The 26,860-nt window shown below is 35.7% G+C and overlaps 1 protein-coding gene across 1 annotated transcript; it reads right to left on the bottom strand.

Annotated features, from left to right (window-relative positions):
- Positions 1-175: 175 nt before the first annotated feature.
- On the bottom strand, positions 176-26,790 carry wfdc1 (WAP four-disulfide core domain 1). The gene is made up of 7 exons (XM_056478998.1): positions 26,368-26,790; positions 7,562-7,757; positions 7,308-7,391; positions 5,528-5,668; positions 5,335-5,385; positions 5,173-5,236; positions 176-1,513 (listed from the first exon to the last, which is right to left on the bottom strand). Exons 1-6 carry the CDS (start codon positions 26,497-26,499, stop codon positions 5,178-5,180), a joined length of 663 nt encoding a protein of 220 aa, XP_056334973.1. The 5' UTR covers positions 26,500-26,790; the 3' UTR covers positions 176-1,513; positions 5,173-5,177.
- Positions 26,791-26,860: the final 70 nt, after the last annotated feature.

The raw sequence follows: 26,860 nt of genomic DNA, 5'->3' as shown, positions 1-26,860 counted from the left end.
CTGTCTGTCTGTCTGTCTGTCTGTCTGTCTGTCTGTCTGTCTGTCTGTCTATCTCTTTTGTCATTTCATTTTAATGAAGGGATATTCACAAATGAGATGTCTCTGACCCATATACTTTACACCACAATACATATGAACATGCTACACAATAAAACACAGATATAAATATATCAGATTATATTTCAACTGTTTTATTTGAAAGTATGTCAGTCAATAAGCACCGATGTAAAATATTTTGAAGACTGTAATGTGTTTTTCCCACTAGTCAGATTCGTGTTGCTTATCTTGACATCTGTGGAGTAAAACACAGACCTGCACAGTGAGTAAACAACAACAACCACAGTTATTGATCAGAGCACCAGATGAAAAACAAATATTTTGCAGTAATCGAGTACACAGCAGGAATTTAACTTGGTTATGGTGACCCAATTTTAAAATGAAAACTACTTCGAAAATTTTTTTGCTTCTGCTCACCAAGGCTGAGTTTAGTTGATCAAAAATACAACAAAAAAGTAATATAGTGAAATAATATTACAATTTACAACGGTCCAAAAGACCCAAAAGGGATGGGTGAATTGCATATACTAAATTAGCTGTATGTATGAGTGCATGTGTGAGTGCAAGAGTGCATGGGTGTTTTCCAGTACTGGGTTGCGGCTGGAAGTGCAAATACATGCCAGAATAGTTGGCGGTTCATTCCGCTGCAGAAAATGAATGAATGAATTACTCACGTGATTCATAATTTTAACATCATTATTCTAATGTTCAGTGTCAAATGTTTCTTTACAAATTACTAATATTTGCAGATTTGGTGCTCAAGAATCATTTATTATGATTATTGTTGAAAACATTTTGCTGTCTCATTTTTTTGTGGATGTATATTTGTAGTGTGTGTGTTAAGCACCATTTAAAAGCAAGACAAAAAAAATTAATTAACACTTTGATCAAGCACACATTAAGCTGATTAAAAGTGTCAGTATTTTTCTCCAAATAAATGCTTTTATTTTGAACTTTCTATTCATCAAATAATCCTGAAAAGCAAAATGTATCGCAGTTTCCACAAAATATGAAGCAGAAAATAAGCACCATTATTAACGACTAAGCACCACTAATAAATGATCACAACAGAGCAGCAAATCAACAATTCAACATATTAAAATATTGCATTTTTGATCTGCTTTTGAAATGCTGCCTTTTTGAGACATATATCACAAGACACTTATTTTAGTGTTAAAATAGCAGAAAAAAAGCAAAACAAAGAGTTCAGCAGCATAAAAAACACAGTTATAAGACTTTCGGTTGTCTGTTTTTGGCTTTTGTTAGAGGTAGGAAATATTTAGCTTTGTTTTTCTGTCACTCCACATTAAGCACCTAAGAAAAGCACCACATATGATCCAATTTCTGCTTCAGGCTGAAGAGAAAGGCTTGTCCAGTTGTGTTGGATTTAATAATGAGGTTCAGGTGGGGGTCAGCGGTTACTGGGTACTACAGTCCTCAATAAAAGATCCCACACCTAAATAATAAAACAAACAAACAAGAGAAAACACACAATAAAACACTGCACATTTTAAAGCTTTCCAATTGTTTGTTCAGTTAATTAGAAAGAAACAACTAAAATACATATTTAATAGTATATATTATCACACTTTATTAATATTGGTGTCTATATACCCTACTGAAAAAAAAGCTTAAACCAGCCTAGGCTGGTTGGCTGGTTTTATCTGGTCAACCAGGCTGGTTTTAGAGGGGTTTTGGCCACTTTCAGGCTGGCTTCCAGCCATTTCCAGCCTGGTCTTAACTGGTCAGGCTGGGAGATGACCAGCTAAAACCAGCTTGACCAGCCTAGCCAGGCTGGGAGCCCAGCCAAAGCCAGCTATGTCCAGCTTAAACCAGGCTGGTCAAGCTGGTTTTAGCTGGTCATTTTTCAGCCTGACCACCTAAGACCAGGCTGGAAATGACTGGAAACCCCTCTAAAACCAGGCTGGTCGATCAGCTAAAACTAGTCACCCAGCTTATGGTGGTTTAAGCTGTTTTTTTCAGTAGGGTAGCTTTTAATTACAGTATTTTGTCATTGGCTATTTGTCAAAATGAGTTTTCTTTTCCTGCACTGAGCCACAAATCACCACTTCAACAGCACCTACATACATCAAACTTTAAGGTTTTATTCATACCTATATTCTAAAGGTTTTTACAGAAAGATTTGCCTGATTATATATGATTGTATATGATTATGTTTGTTTATTTGATTGTATACTTTATTGTCCCTTAGGGGGGGATTTTTGTGAACTCAAGCACTTCAGCATAGCCCGATACAGTAAAGAATTAAAAACATGCACATAAAAATACATACATAGACATACACGTTACTGATTAGTTTTCAACAGTGTGACTGAAACTGGAATAAAAGAGTTTTATATATGTAAAGAAATTGTTCATAAAAAATGTAAACAGTTTGCCTTCTTCTGTTGAACACAAAGAAAATTACGCTGAAGAATGTTGGCAAAAAACAGCCATTGACTTACATAGTATTGTTTTGTTCCTATATGGATACATTTATTTTTGTTCCTACTAAGGTTTTTTTGAAGCAATCTTCAGAATATCATGTTTTGTTGTCAATAGAAGAAATTCATTTTTGAATGAACTAAATTTTTTAATTCTAGAAACAAATTTGGGAATGTAACATTTTAGGAATTATGGCAGTAAATAAATCCCCTTTAAAATCTTTTGATCCTAATATGTAAACACAATATTTTAGCAAACTACCTCCAATATTCATATTTTTGTGCTAGAATTATATGCAAAGTAGCAGATATTTAATTAAATAATGTCTCATTTGCATGTTTAACCCCTTCACTATCATCGCTCCGATAATGCTGGTTTTACTTCACTATATTGCAATTAAATACTTATCAAATCATGACAAACTTTATATCGTTGGAAAGGTCTAAGTTTTCTGAATAAATATAGTCACCTTTGAATTATAAAGTTCTATCTGAAATTTGTCAAATTTTAGTTATTGATATGTTATTATTGAATAACAACTTATTTACATTATGGGGTGTTTTTTTATAAGTTGTTTAAATTTTAAGACTTTTTATAAAAAACAAACAAATGTTACACACATACTGTTTGCTATAAAATGCCAAAACTTTAAAGCTCAATATCTCAAAATCATTTAGAACGCAGATAGAACCTTATAATTCCAAGGTGACGATATTTTAGGAAGAGCTCAAGCAAGAGTAAGATATATGTTGGAAGAGCTCAAGCAAGAGTAAGATATCAAAACACATTTACTGTCACCCTACAACCTGTGGGACCAATTGTGGTTACATTTTTAAACATTTTTAAATCATAATATAGTAGTCTAAGGATAAAATCCATATATTTCCATAAGTTGATTTCTAGATATTACTGAGCAACATTTAATTATTAATTTGCGACAAGTGTACTCATCAGAGTTGTAAAGCATTATTTTGCTACAGCAATCCAAAGTAACACTTGTTTAGATGTTTTTTAGAGACTAAATTCAAATTAAATACCACCAAACCGCCCACTGTCTACTTTACAAATACTGTCAAAAGTATGAATGAATATGGTTCATATTCCTCAAAGCATACATAGAAATGGGGTCACCAATGGAAACTGAATGCCATCTGATGGTCATATTTGGTACTGCAGCCAAACAAAATTTGACAGCAATTTTTGAGAAATCAACTTCAAATTTGGAATATATACTTAGCTTTGATTTTCTGTTGAATTTGGGCTAAAAAAGGTTTTGTAGAATTCATATTTTATGTAATATAATAAATGTAAATTTATTGTTTTATTATTTTCATAAACTTGAAGGCACATAACTTTTATTTTAACCTTTTGAACTTTAAATCTATGCAAGCTTGACATTTAAGGTGAACGTCATTTTCATGTCTATGTTAAAATAGTGGGGCCGACATTTAAGGGTTTAATAATGCTATATTATATATACATATATTATATACATACACTCACCGGCCACTTTATTAGGTACACCTTACTAGTACTGGGTTTGACCCCCTTTTGCATTCAGCACTGCCTTAATCCTTCGTGGCATAGATTTAACAAGGTACTGGAAATATTCCTCAGAGATTTTGGTCCATATTGACATGATAGCATCACACAGTTGATGCAGATTTGTCGGCTGCACAACCATGATGTGAATCTCCCTTTCCACCACATCCCAAAGCTGCTCTATTGGATTGAGTGCTGGTGACTGTGAAGACCATTGAGTACAGTGAACTCATTGTCATGTTTAAGAAACCAGTCTGAGATGATTAGCACTTTATGACATGGCGCGTTATCCTGCTGGAAGTAGCCATCAGAAGATGGGTACATTGTGGTCATAAAGGGATGGACATGGGCAGTAACAGTTCTCAGGTAGGCTGTGGTGTTGACACGATGCTCAATTGGTACTAATGGGCCCACATTGTGCCAAGAAAATATCCCCCACACCATTACACCATCATCACCTCCAGCCTGAACCAATGATACAAGGCAAGATGGATCCATGCTTTCATGTTGTTGATGGCAAATTCTGATCCTACCATCAGAATGTCGCAGCAGAAATCGAGACTCATCAGACCAGACAACCTTTTTCCAATCTTCTATTGTCCAATTTTGGTGAGCCTGTGCGAATTGTAGCCTCAGTTTCCTGTTCTTAGCTGATAAGTGTGGCACCCGCTGTGGTCTTCTGCTGCTGTAGCCCATCTGCCTCAAGGTTTGATGTGTTTTGCTTTCCAAGATGCTCTTCTCCATACCTCGGTTGTCTGCAGAATTGCCGCTCACTGGATATTTTCACTTTTTCAGACCATTTTCTGTAAACTCTAGAGATGGTTGTGTGTGAAAATCCCAGTAGATCAGCAGTTCCTGAAATATGCAGAATACTCAGTTAAATCACCTTTCTTCCCCATTCTGATGATCGGTTTGAACTGCAGCAGATCGTCTTAACCATGTCTATGTGCCTAAATGCACCGAGTTGCTGACATGTGATTGGCTGATTAGAAATTTGCGTAAATGAGCAGTTGGACAGGTGTACCTATTAAAGTGGCCGGTGAGTGTATATTACTTAATTTCTTTACCCTCTATGCACCTGCAGTGTCTTGCCACATGAATTACATCCAACAGTAAATCTCCACTCACCAGTCTCACCCCAAATGCTTATGTTGATGTTTCTCATAGTTCACTGCATTGTTCGAGTTACTTCCTGATGAAGAAAGAATCATTTCATTGTAAGTTTAATGCCAGATTTATTCTTTCCCTCCCTGCCCTGCAAAGACAATATGAAAAGGTGATCGTACCAACCTATATAATCCTTGTAATCTTTGAAGGACTTGTGTCTCAGGCTTCGTCCATCTAGAAGAATTTATTTACATTTAAACATATTAATGACACAATCTGCTGATCTGAAGAGAATGTAAACTTGTTAATAGTATCTAGCCTAGACAGTGCATAATGTATGAGTGAGTGTATGGATGTACGGTGAATGAAGTCAGACCTGAGTTTCCCCTCTGTTTGATGCACTGTCCTCTGTTCGGGATACCAGCGGAGGGGTTTCCTGGGTTGATGATGTGGCACTCATATCCGGTGGGACAGAGCAAAGGCTCATCTCCATCCTCAGTGGTGCTGCAGGCTTCAGCTACACATAAAGACAAAGAAAGTGGAGATAAATAATTCCTTAATTTTCTTTTCGGCTTAGTCCCTTTATTAATCTGGGGTCGCCACAGCGGAATGAACCGCCAACTTATCCAGCATATGTTTTACGCAGTACATATATGTTTATATACAAGCACACTGTTTATGCATACACACATAGATTCATGTGTTCTGGGTAGTAATAACAGTAGTCCTCCTGCAGATGGCAGAGTGTTGCTGCTAGAAATGGTCATAAATGCCATTGTATAGGGATGGCTTTACATGATGTCAGGATATATCCTGACCAATAGAATAGAATGTGTCACAGAAAAAGTTATTTAAATATATTTATATAGTTTAACATATCACAAAACATTTCATAAAAATAGAAATATGTTATTTGCTTACCAGAAAAAAATCAGAGGCAGTCAAAGACAGATTTAGATAATATAAAAGATTATATTCATATATAGTTTGATATTTAAACATATTTTAATATAATACCAAATACATATAGTTATATAATATGAAATTCATTTTTTAGAGACTTGCAATAATAATAAAAATTAATATAATTCTTATGTAATTATTAAACCGTTTTTATTTAGTGAAGGATGTTTTATTTTATATATTTATATATTTATTATATTATTTTCTATTATTATATTTATACAATAAAACACTTGTTTTTACAGTTTCATTTTGATTTGCATTTATTTAAAATGATTTTAAAATAAATACAAATTTAAAATAAAATGTTTTAAAATTAAATAACATTTCAATTTATATAAATCTTTCATGAACCCCTTGAATTCCCAAACATTAACAAACCCCGTTGTGCTTAACCCTTATGTATTCATTTATATAAAAATAAATAAATATATATTTATAAATATAAACATACATACATACACACACATATATATGTACACACACACACATATACATATATACATACACACACACACACACACACACACACACACACACACACACACACACACACACACACACACACACATATATATATAAACATACATACACACACATATATATGTACACACAAACACATATACATATATACACACACACACACACACACACACACACACACACACACACACACACACACACACACACACACACACACACACACACACACACACACACATATATATATATATAAACATACATACATATACATATATACATACACTATACATTTTTTATTTTATTTTTTTAGATTTTTGCTGTTTTTGAAAATTTTATTTAATATTTTTCCCTGACATATAAATTTGGGCTACTAATTTTTACACCATTATTGTAAAATATTTTGTCAGATTAGATGCCGATTTGGCTTAAGTGCTAACTAGTCTAATGTATATGCACAAATATAATATTGTAAAGCATCCTATAGAAAATGTTAATTTAAATGAGAGATTTGTGGGGGGTGTACTCAAATATATTGGAGCACTGTATATTTATATTATATTATAAATTAGTTTAAAAAAAATTATCCTTTCACACCCTCATTCAAATAAAATCCAATACCGTGTCAAACCTGACTAAGATCCAGCAACAAATAATAGTGAGTCAGTGCCACATCACACTATGCATTAATTGATTGACTAATCAATACTCACCCTGCAGAACCTCCTCTGGTCCGTCTAAAAGCCAGCCATTCCCTCCCAACCACCGCGGCTTGGGTTGCACCAACCAGTCCAGCACTAAGCATAGACAAATCAATACACAATACCAGCAAGGCCAAAAGTACTCACAATTCAGCTTATACACATTCTGCTCAGAAACTTACAGTAAAATCCATATCGCACTGTAATTCTAAAGCAGATGTGTGTGGTGTCTATTGATTACTAAGCAGATCTGTGTGTTTTCTCACCGGGCGGAGGTTGAACAGACTCCAGGCAGGCGTAGATGCAGCCGTTGTAGCAGCAGCGTTTGTGTCTCTCACATTCAGAATCGGATCGACAGCCTGGCACCTCACAGGCTCGCTCAGGCAGCATCTGCGGTGGCGGAGGACATCGGTCGTTCTTCTGGTGCTGAGGGGTCTGAGGGTGGTTCGGGTACTCATAGTCCTGAAAGACAGGAAAAAAAACGATGTGCATGAAATGTTATGAAAAAAAATATAGGCTACATTTGACACCATCATCAAGACACTGATGTGGGGCGGCTTTTCAAATGAATGAATGAACGAATGAGTATGAAAGAATGACTGAGTGAATAATTTAGTGAGCAAGTGAGTGATCGGTCAGTGACTTAATGAATGAGTGAATGAATTCATAAATAGATGCATTAGTGAGTGAGTGAACCAATGATCAGACAAATTAGCAAGTGATTAGTAATAGTCAGAATGAGTGTTTAAATTAGTAAATTAATAAATAAAAGAGTGAGTGAGTGATTGAATGATTGAACGAATTAGTGAGTCATTAGTCATTGACCTAATCAACCAGTGAATGAATGAATGCACAAGTGAGTAAATAAATAAAAGACTGAATAAATTTGTGAGTGAGTGAGTGAGTGATTGACTGAATTAGAGAATGAGTCATATGTCACCAAATGTAACCAAATAAATGAATCTTTAAATGAGTAAATGAATAAATATTTAAGTGAATGATTGAATAATTAGTGAGTGAGTGAGTGATTGAATAAATTTGTGAGAGAGTGAATGAGTGATTGAATGTATTAGAGAGTAAAAAATTAGCCAGTTACCAAACGAATGAGTGTTTAAATGAGTGAATGAATGAATAATTAGTGAGTTACTGAATGAATTAGTGAGGGGTTGAGTGAATGAATGATTGGATGAATTAGAGAGTAAAACATTAGCCAGTTACCAAACGAATGAGTGTTTAAATGAGTGAATGAATGAATAATTAGTGAGTTACTGAATGAATTAGTGAGTGAGTAATTGAATGGTTGGATGAATTAGCGAGTGAGTCATTGGTCAGTAACCAAATGAATGAGTGTTTAAATGAGTGAATGAATAAACAATTGAGTGAGTGAAGGAATGTATAATTATGAAGGGAGCAAATGAATGACTGAATAAATTAGTGAGTCATTAGGCAGTGACCTAATAAATTAGTGAGTGAGTGAGGTAGTAAATGACTAAATGAGTGAGGGAATGTATGATTGAATAAATTTGTAAGTGAGTGATTGAATGAATTATTGAGTGAGCCATTAGTCAGTAACCAAATGAGTGAGTGTTTAAATGAGTGAATAAATAAATAATTGAGTGAAGGAATGTATGATTTGTGAGTGAGCAAATGCATGACTAAATGAATTAGAGCGATTAGTCAGTGACTTAATAAATTAGTGAGTGAGTAAGTGAGTGAGTGAGGGAGTAAATGAATAAATGAGTGAGGGAATGAATGATTGAATACTTTTGTGAGTGAATTAATGATTTAATGAATTTGTGAGTGGGTCATTAGTCAGTAACCAAATGAATGAAGTGAATGAATAAATAATTGAATATGTGAATAATTAGTGATTATTAGTCATTATTATTCAGTGACCAAATGAATGTGTCTGAGTAAGTGAGGGAACGAATAAATAAAAGAATGAGTATTAATGCATGAATGAATGCATAAGTGAGTGAATGGGTGATCAGGTGAGCAAGTGAGCGAGTAAATTAATAAATAAATGAATATTTTATTGAGTTATGCGAGTGAATATTTGCGGTACGGATAAAATGAATTAATGTTTGAGTAAATAAATAGTGAGTGAATGAATAAATAAGTGAACAAATGCGTGAATGAGTGAAAATGAAAGAATGAGTGAATGTTAGAGAAAGTGAGTGAGTGAATGAGTGATTATTCAGCTTGAAAGAATAAGTGAATAAATGTTGATGAGTGAATCAATCAATCAATAATTGCATGACTGAGTGTTAGAGTAAATGAATGAATGAATGAATGTGTAAATTAATTAGTGAGTGAGATTAAATTAGTGAGTGCATAAATCCATGAATGAATATGGGATTGAGTGAAAGAGAGAGAGAGAGAGAGAGAGAGAGAGAGAGAGAGAGAGAGAGAGAGAGAGAGAGAGAGGTTGGACAAATAAATGAGTAACTGAACAGTGAGTAAATGAACATTCATTCAATCACCAGACACTAAAGTAGCTTTGGTTTCTGGATAAAAAAATGAACATAACGGGTCTACTTTTCAGAAACATAATACCTATAATACAGATGCTGTATTTTCATCCAAGTCTTGGTCTTCCTACTCTAGTTTTCTTCCTCCCATGGGTTTCTCAATGGGCTCATAGATCTGTCTGAGCCAGGGTTCAGTTTTCACTTGAGGTACTGTTCAGGGGTGCTCTGCTCTCTCAGACAGTCCTCCTCCATTCTTTCATTTTTGCAGTTCAACACCACTTCCACTTATCTTACCTTGGCCAAGTATACTAAACTCCTGCTGAAACTCCAGACCAGAGCTGATGAGAATGCAGACAACAGATATGGGCTGGTGTTCAGCACTTCATTGTTCTCCACAAAGCCTTTTATTAAACTTTAAGTCGAAATGTGGCTGTGATTTTGTTTGCAAATAATTTATGGGTTTGTGAACTACACGCATCTTAAGAACTCAGCATGGTTGCTTGGCAAGGTCAGAGCTTTGCTTTCGATCAAACTGCTAAAATGAAAGCAAATGTTTGGCAGGAGCCTGTTGTGGTTGTTTTTGTAATTAGTTTAGAATAGATTTTATTGTCTTTTTTACAAGAACAAAATACAGTTACCGCAACAATAAAAAAATTGGGTGTCAGTACGGTTTATTTTTCCACTCAGTGTTACAGTGTTACACGATTCTTCAGAAATGATTACATTATGCAGATATGCTAAAAAAAATAAAATAAATGCACATACCAGTGCCTTAACAACCATATAGCAAACTATCAATCTAACATAGCAATGTCTTAGCATGTCACGATTTTGCCAAGTACGATGCGATCCTGGATTAACATCTATGTTGATCCTGGACCATCATTTTTGTTCGAAAAAGTAATCCATACCTATTCCCTACTTTCCCGACCTAAACCCAACCATAACTGTAAATTATTCCCCAAATCAGAGGGGAATAATAGTTGGATAACGTAGAAGTGCATAAACCGTAAGCCTAAACCTAACATAAAACTGTCATTGTATCCCTTCATTCTGATTGGCTGATTGAAATGTTGTTCCAGGATTGACATGTTAATCCAGGTATGTCCTACTTGGTGAAATCAGGTTGGCGCAATGTCTTAATAGCAACTCAGAAAATCAAAACCATAGCAATTATCCGGAAACAAAATAGCAATACTACCACCATACCATTTTAACAACTACCTGGTAACACTTTAGCAATTCTAAAGAACACTCTAGCAACCACACAGCAGTGCCTTTGCGTCTGTACTGTGTGCATGTGTGTATGTTAATACTACAGCAGTTCTGTCTGGTTCTTGAATCTTATTGGTTGATAGCCGATATTCTGCAAACAACAGCACTTGTCCAGTTAGCAATAACACAGAAAGCTGAACAAACATCCCAGTGATCATACAGAAACCTCTGCAAACTGCCTAGCGACACCCTAGCAACCACATACCAACACCTTGGAAAAACCCAGAAAATTAAACCAATTCCCTCGTTTTGGCTCTCACTTCAGCCCACACTCATCACAACTGACCAATCACAGATCTCGTATTAGTCATCGTCTTTAGTTACAGCGTATGACCAAGGGAATACGCAAAGACTACAGAAGCAAGCCATCACCCAAGCTACGCATGCTGTGTTACAATAAAAATATCTGCGCCCGTTAGGATCCGGCTGCTTTTGATTATTTAACATACAGATAATATTTTCCCAAGTGAGTCTGGATGAAACAGAGAGGATGTGGTGGTGTGCTCTTCCTGTCTGGAAGAGGTCCCCTGATGATGTGCTGTATACGTCTTTCTGCTTATCTCTTTCAGATATCCGGCTCCTTCTTTTGAAGATATCAGTGCTTTATACAACCGCTTGTTCTGGGCTTCTTATTTGATCAGAAAACAATGCCGCTTTCTACACCTTAATGCAAATTTTAAAAAGTTTTTACACAAATAAAAACAGAACAATTGTTAAAACAGCAATCATTTAGTTAAGATTGTGGACCCACAATAAGCTTGAGTTTGCTTATTTAAAAAATAAATAATTATTTTCTGATGAAAAATGTATGCGACACTAACAAAGAGCAGCCTATCATTTTAAAGTACAAATAAAATCAAAACTAACCATAGGATTTAGTTAGCTCACATTGCTAGTTTTGTGGTGAACAATTCATCTGTTCATGTCATTAGGAAAAAAGTTTGCCATGTAATCTAAAATGCATTTCTGAAAATGCACCTCTTTGTTTTCAGTTCAATTCCTAACTCATGGGTTCTATTTTAACGATCTAGGTGCAAAGTCTAAAGCGCATGGCACAAAAGCATTAAGGGCGTGTCCGAATCCATTTTTGCTATTTTAAGAACAGAAAAATACGCTTTGTGCAACGGCGCATGGTCTAATAGGGTTGTGCTTATTCTCTTAATTATGAGTTATGGGTGCGTTTTGACCAAATTGTGCATTAACCCAATCAGAGTCTCATCTACCATTCTCTTTAAGAGTCCGTTGCGTTATGACACATTTGCTATTTACATGCCGGACTTTTTGAGTGGAAAAACTAAATGCTTCACTAGCGGAAACCCCCCCCCCCCCCCCCACAGTTAAATAGACGATCTGCAGCGTGAGGAAAAAGAACGAGCCTCCTCCATTCGGCCTCTTTACTTTCTCTTCAATTTACTTTTGCTCTTTACTTTACTCCTTTACTTTCGTGGATAAGTGTTGTACGTACTCCACGGAAGACATCCATGAGCCTACATATTTAATTTTGTTTGTTAAGTGCAAATATTTGTTTCAAAACTATTTCAAAATTCAGTTCTAATTTCCAGCAAATGAATAAATTAACAATAATAACGAATTGTGGTAAAAAAAACTGAGTTATATCCAAACCCACATCCTATTCTATACATCTCCAAAACCCGACAAGCGGGCAAACTTAAACTTGTTTTTATTAAAACAAATATAAATATGCATATAATAAATACTACTACTACTACTACTACTACTACTACTAATAATAATAATAATAATAATAACAACAATAACAACAACAACATTATAAAAATGCTAATTGTTATGAATAAACTGAAAAGCCCCCGACATGGAGGCATGGAGGGGGGCTATATTTTTGTAGAAAATTATAATTTTTGTAACATTTTAATCCTTTAATTTTTTCATAAGTAAAGATATTTGTGTATTGCTGTACATCCTGTGTGTATTAAGCAATGTGTAAGCGTTTGGACCTGCATAGGTGCATAACTAACACCAGCTTTTGTTTTTTTTATTGGTCTATTTCAGTTCCTCAAAATAGCAACGCGCCAACAATGCGCCTTAACACATCTCCTTTCTGGACTGGCACACCCACGAGTCCACAAAGTGGTGCAAATTAATTCGCTATTTAAACAACGTGGTACAAATTGTGAAAATTACAGTTGCGCTGGTCTGAAAATAGCAACAAATCGCACCAAACACATCTTGTGTGCTATTGTGCCGGGTGTATGATTGGGCCCAAAATCTATATTTTGTACAGAGTATTGGCCGTGGCTAACATACTTAACCAAGCCCCTCCAACTGACAACAGTTTTGAATTTTGACAACAACCAGAAATGATGATGATGAGGAGGTGTCTGCTAACTCTCCCAAAATCCTTTTCCTGATCTTTCTGAATGAAATGCCTACTTTACAACATCAAATCAGCTCACAATAGAAAAAAACAAGCCATGCCCACGGTTTTCTCTAGGAACTATGTCATAATACATAAATAAATAAATAAATAAATAAATAAATAAATAAATAAATAAATAAATAAATGGTCGCAGTTTCGGGTTTATGCAGACTTTAATATCCCTACTGCCAAATTAGACTTCAAGGAGTCACAAAACATTAGTCAATTCCTACTTAAACTGCAACTCCGCCCCATTGCAGCTCGACATCCTTCAGGTTCACTGGGTTGAGGCCCCTGTTAGTGTGGACAATAAGATTTGAACTAAATGCATGTTGACATACTTAGCACACCGTAGTGTGGTCTTCCAAGAGATCATTAAGATAATTACGAGAGGAAAACTAAATAGCCCTCTTTCCCCTCTCTCTCTCCCCAAGTTCCACTAGTGTGCCGTGATTTAAGTCTAGACATCTGCAAGTTCATTTCCTGCAAAGTTCTGGGTATTTACAACTTCTCAGGTGCTTCAGAGTCTCGACTCGGTCTGAGCTGAATGGAGTGAGCGGGTTTGTGGATGATTGACAGATCTGAGGATTGGAACAGAAGGCTTGATTAGGGACAGGGTGAAGGTCACTTGCTTCAGTGTTTCACCTCTTTTCCTGGTAAACTTTTCCCCCTGTGTTGTTCATGATTACAGTAAAACTTACAGTAGAACATGGGATGTTGGCTATTTTGGACTACCTCAATACTGACTGCATTAAAGCAATTAATGACTTCATTAAGCATGTACACATTGACATCACCTACAGAAGTTATAAGCCCTGCTTTGAATTTTTTTCTTTTTTAAATATTTTCCAGATGATATTTAACAGAGCAAGAAAATTTTCACAGTATGTCTGATCATATTTTTTCTTATGGAGAAAGTCTTATTTGTTTTATTTCGGCTAGAATAAAAAACATTTTAAGGACAAAATTATTGGCCCCTTTAAGCTGCCCCTTTAATTACCCTAACCTGCCTAGTTAACTTAATTAACCTAGTTAAGCCTTTAAATGTCACTTTAAGCTGTATAGAAGTGTCTTGAAAACTATCTAGTAAAATATAATTTACTGTCATCATGGCAAAGATCAAATAAATCAGTTATTAGAGATGAGTTATTAAAACTATTATGACTAGAAATGTGCTGATAAAATTTTCTCTGCGTTAAACAGAAATTGGGGGAAAAAATAAACAGGGCGTCTAATAATTCAGGGGGCTAATAATTCTGACTTCAACTGTATATGCTATAAATCTAATAACTTTAACATTTAAAAGCTACAAGTTAATTATTTAAAGTCATTAGTTACTAATAAAGTTATGGTAACCTTCTGAATTGGATTGTAATGCAATTATGTGCACCTTTTGTAAATCTGCTATTGGGAAAAGTGCTATACAAATAATCTTGAATTGAACTATATCAAATTAGCAGCATTACTTTATTTCCCCTACATTGCTAAAATGAATGGTGATGCAAACAATTTCACCAGGATTTTGCATATAACTGCTAAACAAACCTAATTTTAATCATTAGCACTTCAGAAAACTGCCTAACAGCCACTGAAAACACCCTAGAAATAACACCCTAGCAACTGCATATAAACACTCGAGTAACCACCAACCAACCGAGCAATAGCAGCAACCGGGCAATCCACATAGCAACCGACTAGCAAAAACAGCCAAGTTTTGGCATTGCCATCTTTTTCTTGAGAAATATGAGGTTGATGGAGTTTAAATATTACCATTTCAGAGAGCATTTAAACAGTCTTCTCAGCTGACTGGGATTAAACTCACTCACTACACAACACATGACTGTGCACAACTGCATCAGCCTGGACTTATGCTGGGTATTATATAGAGTTAAGTTGATGATCTAAAAAGTTCATGCAGTTCATTTAAACAGGTTGCTAGTCAAATAAATTATTCCATTTCTGTGAGTTTCTGTCTGGTGTTATAGCAAAACAGTTTAATTGACTGGCTTTAAACAGTTACACTGTTAAAAATTAAGATTGTTTAATAATATCAACTGTTTGATGAAGAGCCTTTAATAGCCATAGTAACTTTTCATTTCACAAATAATACTTTCTAAAATGTTCTTTAGGATTATGAAAATATGTTTCAAACAATGAAAAACAACTGGAGATTTTTTGAGGAAACAAAAAAGATTCTACAACAACCAAAAAGTGTTCTTTTTAGCTCTTTTCTAGCACCTTTTTTACAGGAGTGAATATGAATCTTCACGTTTTGCAGTTTTGTAATAATAAAATACTGACTCTATTAATAACTGACTTAGATTGTCAATTGGTAAGCTATACTTTTACAAGTATCTTTTTAACTCATTTAAGCCCATTAAAGGCATAGTTGCCAAAGTTCATAGTTGCAATTTTCCTTTTATAAGTAATTTTCTACATGTCATCCATGTTTCATTTCTGAATGACATGCAAGCAAACAACCAAATAAAAGATTTCAAGAAAGAAAAAAAGGAATTGATTTACTTCCTGTCATATGAGGCCTTCAACTTCCTAACCCTAATTTCAGGATGCAAACCCTCCCAAATAAAGTCAATTTTCATGTTACAATTTTTTTTTCTCCTTCACAAATTATATATCAACATAATCATGAAGGTCTCTAGATTCATCCAAACAAAACAAATCTTTCAAGACATCTATAGTTTTTTGTATACTTTGTCAAAAGTTCAAGCAGTAACTATAGTTGCCGGTTGGCAAATACCTTGTAAATATATAAATCATAGGGAATTAGGGATTAATGTATTAATACGTTAATAAACCAAGAATACTGAATTTGTTTAATGTTTTTTGCTTTCATAATACCCCATCTAAATATAACTTAACTCTATAACTGATATCTTTTCTTTAAAATAGACTTTTAGATACACAATTTGATTCACAGCAAAATCCTCAGAGAAAAATTCACTTCTACCACTGGGAAATAACACTTAAAATATCAATGGAGCAGAGTTAAAGTGCTGATTGAACAGAGAATAATGAACTCCTGCTGTTAAAAAGCTGAATCACTGAAGAAACCACAAAACTACAACTGAATTCAGTCACAACCTTAGGTCCTGCGGTCCACAAAAACATGGGTATTGTCTAAATTGCAGCTTTTTTCTATACAAAAATAAATGCAGAATCAGGTCACTGAAACCCAAATTTTTGAAAACACTTGTCAGGGTGAAGATTTTCAAAGCACTGGGGTCTGTTTTTTAGAAAAAACTTTTTCGTTTACAAAAAATACCTGTGTACATGGCCTTAGGAATTCTACTGAAAACTCAAATCTCAGCTCATCGTTATCATTAAACAACTCCACAGACAGAATAAGCAGCTTCACTTATTACTAACCTGTTTAACTATTTCCATCAGATGTCTACAAAAGTAAGATTCACTGAAAATACTTTATGAATATGAATTGATCTGTTGAAAGCAGTTTTGAGTTAGAATGCTAAATGTTCTCCTCCTATTCAAATTTTACATTGAAGGGTTCTTACAACATATTTGCCCACCGGCAGCTATAGTTGCCGCATATTCAAAAACAATTTTCTTGACAAAAAAAAAAAAAAATTAAAAACCTGGAGAAAATAAAATGCAAATGTTTATATAGGACACTATTAACAAGACTACATACATGAAACCATTTTAAAAACTGGGCACAAATGGGTTAACACTGGAAGATAAGAAGTTTCAGGGTGTTAATCGAACCATTAATACTATTAATGATTAAGATCTTACAAAACCAATTCATGGTGCAAAACATTAACATGCTCTACACAAACTGGCACGAAAACTGGTTAAAAAGTCAACCGAACCTGAAATAGGAAGAAAAACTCTCAGAGATTGATGATGGTGAGAAAAAGTTGAGTTTTGAGAAAAGTTAATGATCTCGTCTATGACTCTACACATTCTGCAGACACACAAACTGACCTGTTATATCACAAAGAGTATTTAATCCCTATTAGAATATATTGTAACAATATTTACAAAGTTCAATGAGAAATATGACCATAGCATTTTAATGTAGCAAAGAAAACAAACACTAAACTAACCTCATAAGGCAAACCCTCCAAGGAGAACACAAAATCTTAAAAAATACAAAAAACCACTTCATTGAAAAATAGGGCTGTTAATCGAAAAATTAATCGAAATCGAATCACAATCACGATTTGAAACATTGCGATTAACTAAAAATCGCAAGAGGCTGCAATATAAAATATATATAATTTAATTTCCTCCACTCAGAGCAAATGCGTGACTGCCGTCTGTGTGAGACAGTCCTACTAGCCAACTGAGCGGGCACACTTTCGTTCTGCCCAATCAAAATTGCGCAACCAAACTATACGGAACGCCCACAATAAAAAACAAACAAACAGAAAAGTGTGAACGAGTGGCATCATGGTGTCTGCCGCTTCATTAATTAGCATTAATACATTAAGTAATATCAAAGAAAAACAGCATGTTGATAATATGGGAATATTTTGGTTTCAAAGGCACAGACACTTAACAAAAACAGGTAATTTGTAAGAGCTGTCGCAGAATTGTTGCCACATCACCAGGAAATACAATGACCAGCACCTGAAAAAGCACCACAGGTGGCTATATGAGGAGTGTCTTGCTAAAAAGTCAACTAAAAAGTACTGCCAATGACACTCAATCTAGTAGCGAGCAATAGCAAAAGTACAACTTCAGAGTTGTTTGCGACTGTTACGCCAAATGAAAATACATCACGAAGACACCAGGAGATAACTAATGCCATGACACATTACCTCGCTAAAAATATGTCGCCTTTTAATGCAGTGACCAAAGAGGGATTAAAAAAAGATCAAATAAAACCTCATCCGAATGCTGGATATGAGATATACACCTCTACCACAGCTGTACGTTGAATATCTTGATATTTTGTGTAGTGATAATCTTTTTGTTTTTAGACAATATAAGCAACAGAAAGGCTCTTGGCTGTATTTTTATAATTATTAGTGTTTGTTTTTATAATAAGCTACACTATCTCCCTAATTTGAGTTGAACTTCTTTACAAAATGGTGAGGTAATTTTATTTGTGCTTACTGTATGCTTTAGAGAAAAATGTGTGCTTAATTTCTGAATATTTAAAAACAAATTTGAATAAATGTTGGAGTAAGTTAATTTGTCCTCAGTTCCTTTTTTAACTAACACTTACTGCATTTTAGCTGCAAGAATACAGATTATTGAGCTAAAGCTTAACCACAAAATAACAAAATTAAAAATAATTAAAAAAAAAACGCAAATCAAACTGAAATCACAATATGTAAAAAACAAACAAACAAACAAAAAGTAAAAATCACAAATTAGATATTTTCCCCAAATCGCTCAGCCCAATTGAAAAATGTGTTATACACAGACATCACCTTTTTGGAATTGGCACTATTTACTGTATAACTCCAGGCTAACTATTTTTATATACTGTCCACCCTCTACACAACACCTTTTTTGACTATAACGTAATAATATGCACCTTTTGTAAAGCTGCTTTGGAACAATAACTATTGTGAAAAGCACTATACAAATAAACTTGAATCGAAAACCCTCCAAAAAGAGCTAATGTGTAACGTATAATGTCAGAGTTGTGAAATGTTCTGCCACAGTTTTTTTTTTTTTTTTAACCACAAATGTTTTCAAATGGATAAACAGTTCATGGTTTGCAGTCACGAGAGAGCTGAGAGCCAGTTGGACCAGGCTGGCTTTTGGACCGCTTCAGGCCCACCCAGAAAATCCAGCTCAGCAGAATGCTGGCTCAAACCCACCTCCTCTCTCCCTCAAACAATACCAAGCTGCAAAACCCTGAAAGTGCGGCACAGCTCAGCTACTTCTGACTTACGATATTGCTGTATTTCTCAGAGAGGTCACACCAGTGCAATAATCTCAATTACCCTCAATGTGAACCTAATTATGATTCATTGCTATAGCACTGTAGCCATCAGTTCACACCAATGAGTCCACAGAAACAGAGAGAGAGTGAGAGAGAAATGACAGCTGGGGAAGACAGAGCACAACAGTAAGCTTCTGGAAGTAAAAGCTGCATTTATTTTCTCCAAGGAGAAACTGATTTTGTAACTGAACAGAGTTTTGTAGTTGTTTATCAATTGTATAAGCTTTTGCTTAAGCTATGTGTGCGTTAATTTATTTATTTAAAAAGCAAACACAGGCTCAATTTTGAAAATGTACCTCTATATACATTTCTGGAGACTGTCAAATACGTTCCAGGAGCTATGTTTTTTTTTTTTGCAGTTTTAGTTTTTGCGAATCCATGAGAGGCCCCTGTGTATGCCTTTTGAGACCTTAAATTTATCTTGCGAGTGCCATTCGCGCCTGCTCTTTTCTTATAAATCCACAAGAGGCCGCTGTTGACTGACTATTTGACTGACAGATCGACTGACCCACCCTCCCCCTTCCCTAAACCCAACCAATAGCATTTTAAAAAGCACAGATTGAACCGCCCACCCACTTGCGTTCAAAAGGAACAGCGTCATACCGCCCCCTAGTGTTCATTTAAAAAATGAAATGCAACCATACATACTTCTGGCTACATAATTTATGATCTCCAGAAATGTATAGGGCTAGGATTTCAGAATGAGCCTATGTTGTAAAAAAACCTTACTTGCATAAAATACTTCACATAAAATTCCACTAATCAAGGCACCCCATAAAAGAACTCAATTCTATTTTTGTACCCCTTCCCCTTGGCCATTTAAACTGAGTGTTGAGGGAAGGGCTTCAAAATTTACTTCTAAGAAATGGGACAGCACTACAACACCTGCACATGACATCGCGATCTTTTGCTTCATATGAGATCGACGATGGCGATTGCTGTAGTTATTCCATTTGCATTATTTTTTGGTATTTATCTTCAGGAAATCACTGAAGGCATATATCATGTTATCATAACCATATAATGTGGCAATAAGATCGTAACTGTACTGTGCATATACCGTGTGCAGCCATGCTGCTGTTGTAGCTGGTGTATTCTGGGAAATTTTCTTACCCCTTGGTTTCGATTGTGGTCCTTAAAATAGCAGTGTGAAGGGGCATCTACTCCTTCCCCTTATGCCCTATGCCTTCAAGCTAAAGAGAATTGGGACACCCCTACCCCTTCACGTGAACGTGCAAAATGAGGGGTAGGGGTAAGGGGAAAGGGTAGAATTGGGATTGGGCCTTAGTTTGTAATATGAATGTTATTGTTCTGCTAAATTGTCATATGACATTGCTCAAAACCAGAGATGCCCAAACTAGGGCTTGTGGGCCAAAGTTGGCCCATAGTAAACTTTGATTTGGCCCGCCTTCACATAGGAGAAGAGAGGGAGAATGATGGGGATGGTTTAGAGATTGTCATTTCAAATTTAAAAAACTAACTAAAAATAAATGTTTCAATTTAAATGGTGTCAATAATCAGATTTAGTTTAAAATGTGCATACGGTCACCTGAGGGATAGAGGACTTTAGTCAAGTAGAATCTGCCTTTATTTGCTCACCAGTGTATTCAGCGTTAAACTCCACTGAATAAAATGTGCTCCACTGTATGAAACTCCACTTATAAATGTGATTTATGTTTTTATTGCATTAGTTATATTGGCGACTTTAATGTCAAATAGTTTGTTATATTTATCTTCGTCCATTACCAAACAGATTGTAAATTGTCTGTTTATGCAGTTGCATCTTTTGCATACAATGGTGTGATGAATCGAGCTGAAACAGACAAAAGAATCAAAATATGTTAAGATTAATGTAGATATTGATCATTTATTTATTGGAAACTATTTTTCCCATAAAATTAAAAAAAAACTGATATTGTGAGGGAATAAAGCAGATATGCTTTTCCTTACACCAGTTGGAAAGATAAGAGAGTTTTGAGGTCAAATTGAGAAAACAATGCATATAGTTTTCTGAAAAAATAAGCTACTAAGATGATTTTTTTCCTGTGGCTTGTTGTGAATGACTTTATTTGTTAATCTTTTCAATCTTGAATTACACTAAAGAACCATAATCAGAAATGACTCTGTAATCTATTCAGCTGGGAAGGGATATCCATCCGCTGTAAATTCCTTCCTGCCATCCCTTGTTAATTGTTATCAATCCAGCCTACACTTATCAGGACTAATGAGCAGAGGCCCCGAAACTTCCCGCCCAAAAACCCTCACGCGCACACAGAGAGAGAGAGAGAGAGAGAGAGAGAGAGAGAGAGAGAGAGAGAGAGAGAGAGAGAAAGAGCATACTATACTGTCTGAGTATTCAACAGTAACCACAGCAACTCTGCTGGAGTCAGAGACACTGTGTATCCAGATCTCTTTTTTTACTCTAATGGCCCTAAACCCCTTACAGGCTAACAGATGCCATGCTCTGCCAAGAGTACTTCACTAACAGACACATGGCTCTGCCAATTTTCCAATGAAATGTACATCACATCTTTTAATAACGTGCACCTTGATACAAAATACTGGTATATTGGTATTGGACAGGGGTGTTGCTAGAAATAAAGCTCTCATGGCCACAGGCTCCCCTTTACTCTTATCATCTTTCTTTTTTTCTTTCTTTCTTTTCTCTTTGTTTTGAGGGAACCTTTGGTATTTCTATTTGATGTGTTCATTATGATCTGCTTGTAATCAGGGAGCACACATAATAATAAAAAATAATAATAATACTTTGAAATTAATCCTAAAATGTAACTGAACCTGACTGGTGTATAAATATTAGTTTCATAAAACAAAATGTTTATTTTTGTTGGTGTCATGTCCATGTACAGGAGCCAGTAACCTTTAGTCAAAATACAATCAATTCAATCGTATTCATTCATTCATTCATTCATTCATTCATTCATTCATTCATTCATTCATTCATTCATTCATTCATTTTTCATCAGCTTAGTCCCTTATTTATCAGGGGTTGTCACAGCGGAATGAACCACCAACTTCTTAACTTTATGCAACAGATGCCCTTCCAGCTGCAACCCAGTACTGGGAAACACCCATACACTTTCACATTCAGACACACTCATGCACTATGATCAGTTTAGTTTATTCAATTCACCTAGAGCGCATGTCTTTGGACTGTGGGGGAAACTGGAGCACTTGGAGGAAATGCATGTGAACAGCGAGAACATGCAAACTCCACACAGAAATGCCAACAGACCCTGCCGAGGCTCGAACCAGCGATATTCTTGCTGTGAGGCAACAGAGCTAACCACTGAGCAACCGTGCCACCCAATACAATCTTATTATTAAAGAAATTTAGTTTCATCCAGTGGCTGAAGAATAAATACAAAACTGTTAGTATACATCTCGAAGTAGTCCCCAGCTAGGTAACATTACTTAGCGTAATATTATTGCGCCTGCTGCAGCCATGGTACAGCAGCAAAGTTCCTTGATCATTGTACCTGAATGAGAGTAAAGTTCCTAGCTATATTGGCCTAGAAATTAGCAACCTTTCATTTTTGTCAGTCTTAGAACACAATGTAACTAGAAGAGTCAAGCTTTAAATTAGAAAATTATCAAAACATTTTGAGCGAGATGCTAATAATCAAATCCAATTCAATGATTCTAAGCTAAGCTAAAAATGGTCCTGCCAGACCTGAAAATTGGCTGGGAAAGCCATATCTTATGACCTACATCCCTTCATTGTAAGACAAATCATCTATAGGGCATTCAATATGAACACAACTCTGCATAGAAGTGCAGAGTCTAACGCCTAATGAAACTATTGTCAAAAAGCACCAGAAAATGAATAAATGAGGTAAAGGCCACAAATTTCCAGAGAGCTGCAGACCTTGCTGACAGCATCTGTTGTAAATGTTCATGTGTCTACAATCAGAGGAAACAGAACAGATATGACATATACTGTACGGGAGGGTTGCTCTGCTCTGCTGGGAGCCTCTGCTCTCAAAAACGAACAAAGCTGCCAACTTTGTCAGTGAGCATTTGGACATGAGGCCTTCTGGAAGTCCATTCTTCGGGCAGATGAGTCTAAAATATATTTATGCGGTCATAATCAAAACCGGCATGCTTGGAGAAAAGCCAACATGGAATTCTAAGAAAAGTAAATCCCGCCAACAGTAAAGCCTGGTGTTGAAACTATATGTCTGGGGAAGCTTTTCTGGATGACTTCATATTATCCAAGGGGATTCTAATTCTCAGGCCCATCAATAAATTATTGATGCGAATCTCCATCCATCAGTCAGGGAACTGAAGCTGGGCCAAGAATTGGTGATGCAACTTAAAAGTAAGAAGATTCAAACATTGGATTGGTGATTTTTTTGCATGGCAGATGTTCATTCAACATCTCACAACTGGCGTAGTTCCTCAAGAATGGTTCTTTAAGTCAGCAAAAAAAACCAAAGCTGATGTGAGAGATTGGTCAGGGGTTACAGAAAATGCTGTATTAATGGGTGCTGTTAAATAAATAGCTAAAAGTCGTGTCACTTTAGGAAAACAAATAATAATTTGACTTCTAGTTAATCATTTGGTATAAGAAGTGGCTTATATGAAAGGCAAAGGCCTCTAGATTACGCTTCTTTTACCTAAAAAATATGATCATGGCTTGACTTTTAATTATTTATTTAGGACAGTAAGGTCTGACTTTAGTTAGATGAAAGTCTTGTCATTTAACAGAAATAATGTACAGTATAGAATATAAAGTCATGCTGCAGTGGAAAAATAATTAATATTGTGTATGACTCCCATGAGCGTGGACAACTGTATCCATACATCTCTGCAATGACTCAAAAAACTTATTAATAAAGTCTTCTGGAATGGCAAAGAAAGCATTCTTGCAGGACTCCCAGAGTTCATCAAGATTCTTTGGAGTCATCTTCAGTGCCTCCTCCATCTTACCCCAGACATGCTCAGTAATGTTCATCATGGGTGACTGGGCTGGCCAATCCTGGAGCACCTTGACCTTCTTTGCTTTCAAGAAGTTTGATGTGGAGGCTGAAGTATGAGAAGGAGCGCTATCCTGCTGAAGAATTTGCCCTCTCCTGTGGTTTGTAATGTAATGAGCAGCACAAATGTCAGGCTGTTATTGTTGACATCCACTCTGTAGATCTCTCACATGCCCCAATACTGAATGGAACCCCAAACCATGACTTTTTCTTTACCAAACCTGATTGATTTCTGTGAGACTCCTGGGTCCATGCAGGTTCCAATAGGTCGTCTGCAGTATTTGGGATGATTGGGATGCAGTTCAACAGACAATTCATTGGAAAAATCTACCTTCTGCCACTTTTCCAAATGATCAACCAGGAGTCAAGTTATTATTAGTTGCTCTTACAACTGGAATTGACGATAAGACTTTTGTCAGGTAGTGTACATACTTTCCAGATTTTGTGAGATAAACCACTTTGTCGAATAAATAATGACAATACATAATTTTGTGCATCATTTGGAAAATCTGCTTTACTAAGTGGGGAATGGAAGTACAATTGATGGTGTCATTTCTGAATACTACAAATATGTAATATTGCTGTTTAGTAAAAAAAAGTTTCATTGATTCACCATCGTAATTTCACCTTATAGTAATACCATAGTAATAATGTTTTTCCAACAAGTATTATTGTAGTAGAGTGCAAATTCAGTGATTCAGTTGTATGGTATTGCCTGTCACTGTCATTGCCTGTTTGGGGTAAGAAATTGATTGCTATCTTTTAAAAAGTTAAATTAATGCTTTTATTCAGCAGCGACATATTAAAATTGATAAAAGTGGCTTTAAAGTTATACTCTGCACACTGTAAATAAAGCTGGCTTCCACACAATCGATTTGTGTTGAGACAACATGAAGGAATTAAGTTAATTTATTCGGTTTTACATGTTTATGTGGATTGAACAAAATTATTAATTTGTCCTCCCAAAGAAAACTCTATTTTTTGAAGAATTATGTTGTTTCAACTCAAGTTAAGTTTCATAAACTAATTTAGAGAGGGGCACGGGATATGATTGATCGCAGCTGGTCTCTCATCTGTAATAATTTGTAAGCTAATCAGATCATTCCAAACTCACTATAAATAGCTGGACTAGCATTACACCCTCATCATCGTTTTTTGAAGAATCCCCCCATCCACCCTATCTCCTCCTTTACCAGGGGGAGCTCTCGAGAACTTCCTGATCTCACATGCTCATTGACCAGGTGGAAGCCCTAGGCTCAATTATCTCAGAGCTCAGGGATCTCTCCCGGGACAGCATGCCAAACCTGCTATCAGCAATGACATTTTTTGAGTGTAGTTTATCTTAAAAATAAAATCTTTTAATTAGGTGTGGCGTTTACTCCTGCCCGTGATTATTACTTTCAATTGATCTTGTTTGTCTTTTTCTCTTTTCAGTTTTCTAATGGTTGATTTGGTGACGTCAGGTTTTTAAAACGGACAGAAGTGGACTTCTTGCTCTCGCTCATTTCTCCACGCTACCACAGTTTCTGACGGCTTTATTGTTGTGCTCTCCTTTATACTTTTCTTTTGATATTTGTTTGGAGTGGGGAGTCCCAACCTGCTTTAGGTTTGTTTGGTCATTTATAATGTTGTTAGGCTCCCCATCTCTTGTCATTTTGGATTGTTTTGCTGATTATGTTATCATAATAAATAATTTCGTTTGGAGCACTTTGGCCATTGCTTATGTTACATTGTCTTAGGATCACGAGTCGTATTTAAGTATGGACCGTAACATAATTGGCACCCCAGATGGGACCCGAATATCCATAACATGAATGAATAAAATTTCAAAATCATTTAAATGTTATTTTAGACTGTAGAAATATTTCACAATATTAGAGTTTTTATTAAATTTTGTTCAAATAAATCCATGTTTGGGTGAGTATAAGAAGTCTCTATAGAGTGTCCAACACATGTGAACAAACACAAACATTCTCTGAATGCTTACCTTCTGGTTGAGTCCCCTCTTCCTGATCATTCGTGAATTCCCTGAACCAGACTCCAACAGAAGAAAGAAACAGACCAAAAGAACCGGCACAAACCCAGTCCACATCTGACAGCCCTGCATGATTCTGCTCATTCAGCCTGACTGTCCTTTTTCTTTCTCAATAATCCTTAAACTTTTACAGTTGGTCCTCCTGTTCAAAAATGTCCTCTTCTTGCTTGTTGAATGAGTTTATAAGTTGTGGCTTCCTGTCCAAATTCTCTGTCCTGTTAAATTCCAATCCAGGAGAGATTCTAGTAGCATAAAGAGTGAGTGAGAAACAGAGTGAGAGAAGGAAAAGAAAGAAGAAGAGACAGCTGTCTGTGCATGGGTTATTACTGAGGAGAGGGTTAAATGTGTCTACTGACACGAAAAGCACATGGTTACTCTGAGAGAGGGAGGGAGGGAATGAGAAAGAGGGAGGGAGTGAAGAGGACGAAAGTTGAGAGAATGAGAT

This window comes from Danio aesculapii, chromosome 18 (assembly GCF_903798145.1).
Source record: "Danio aesculapii chromosome 18, fDanAes4.1, whole genome shotgun sequence".
Lineage (NCBI taxonomy): Eukaryota > Metazoa > Chordata > Actinopteri > Cypriniformes > Danionidae > Danio > Danio aesculapii.
Note: the sequence above shows the minus strand (reverse complement) of the source record. Positions and strands in the feature narration are given on the sequence as shown.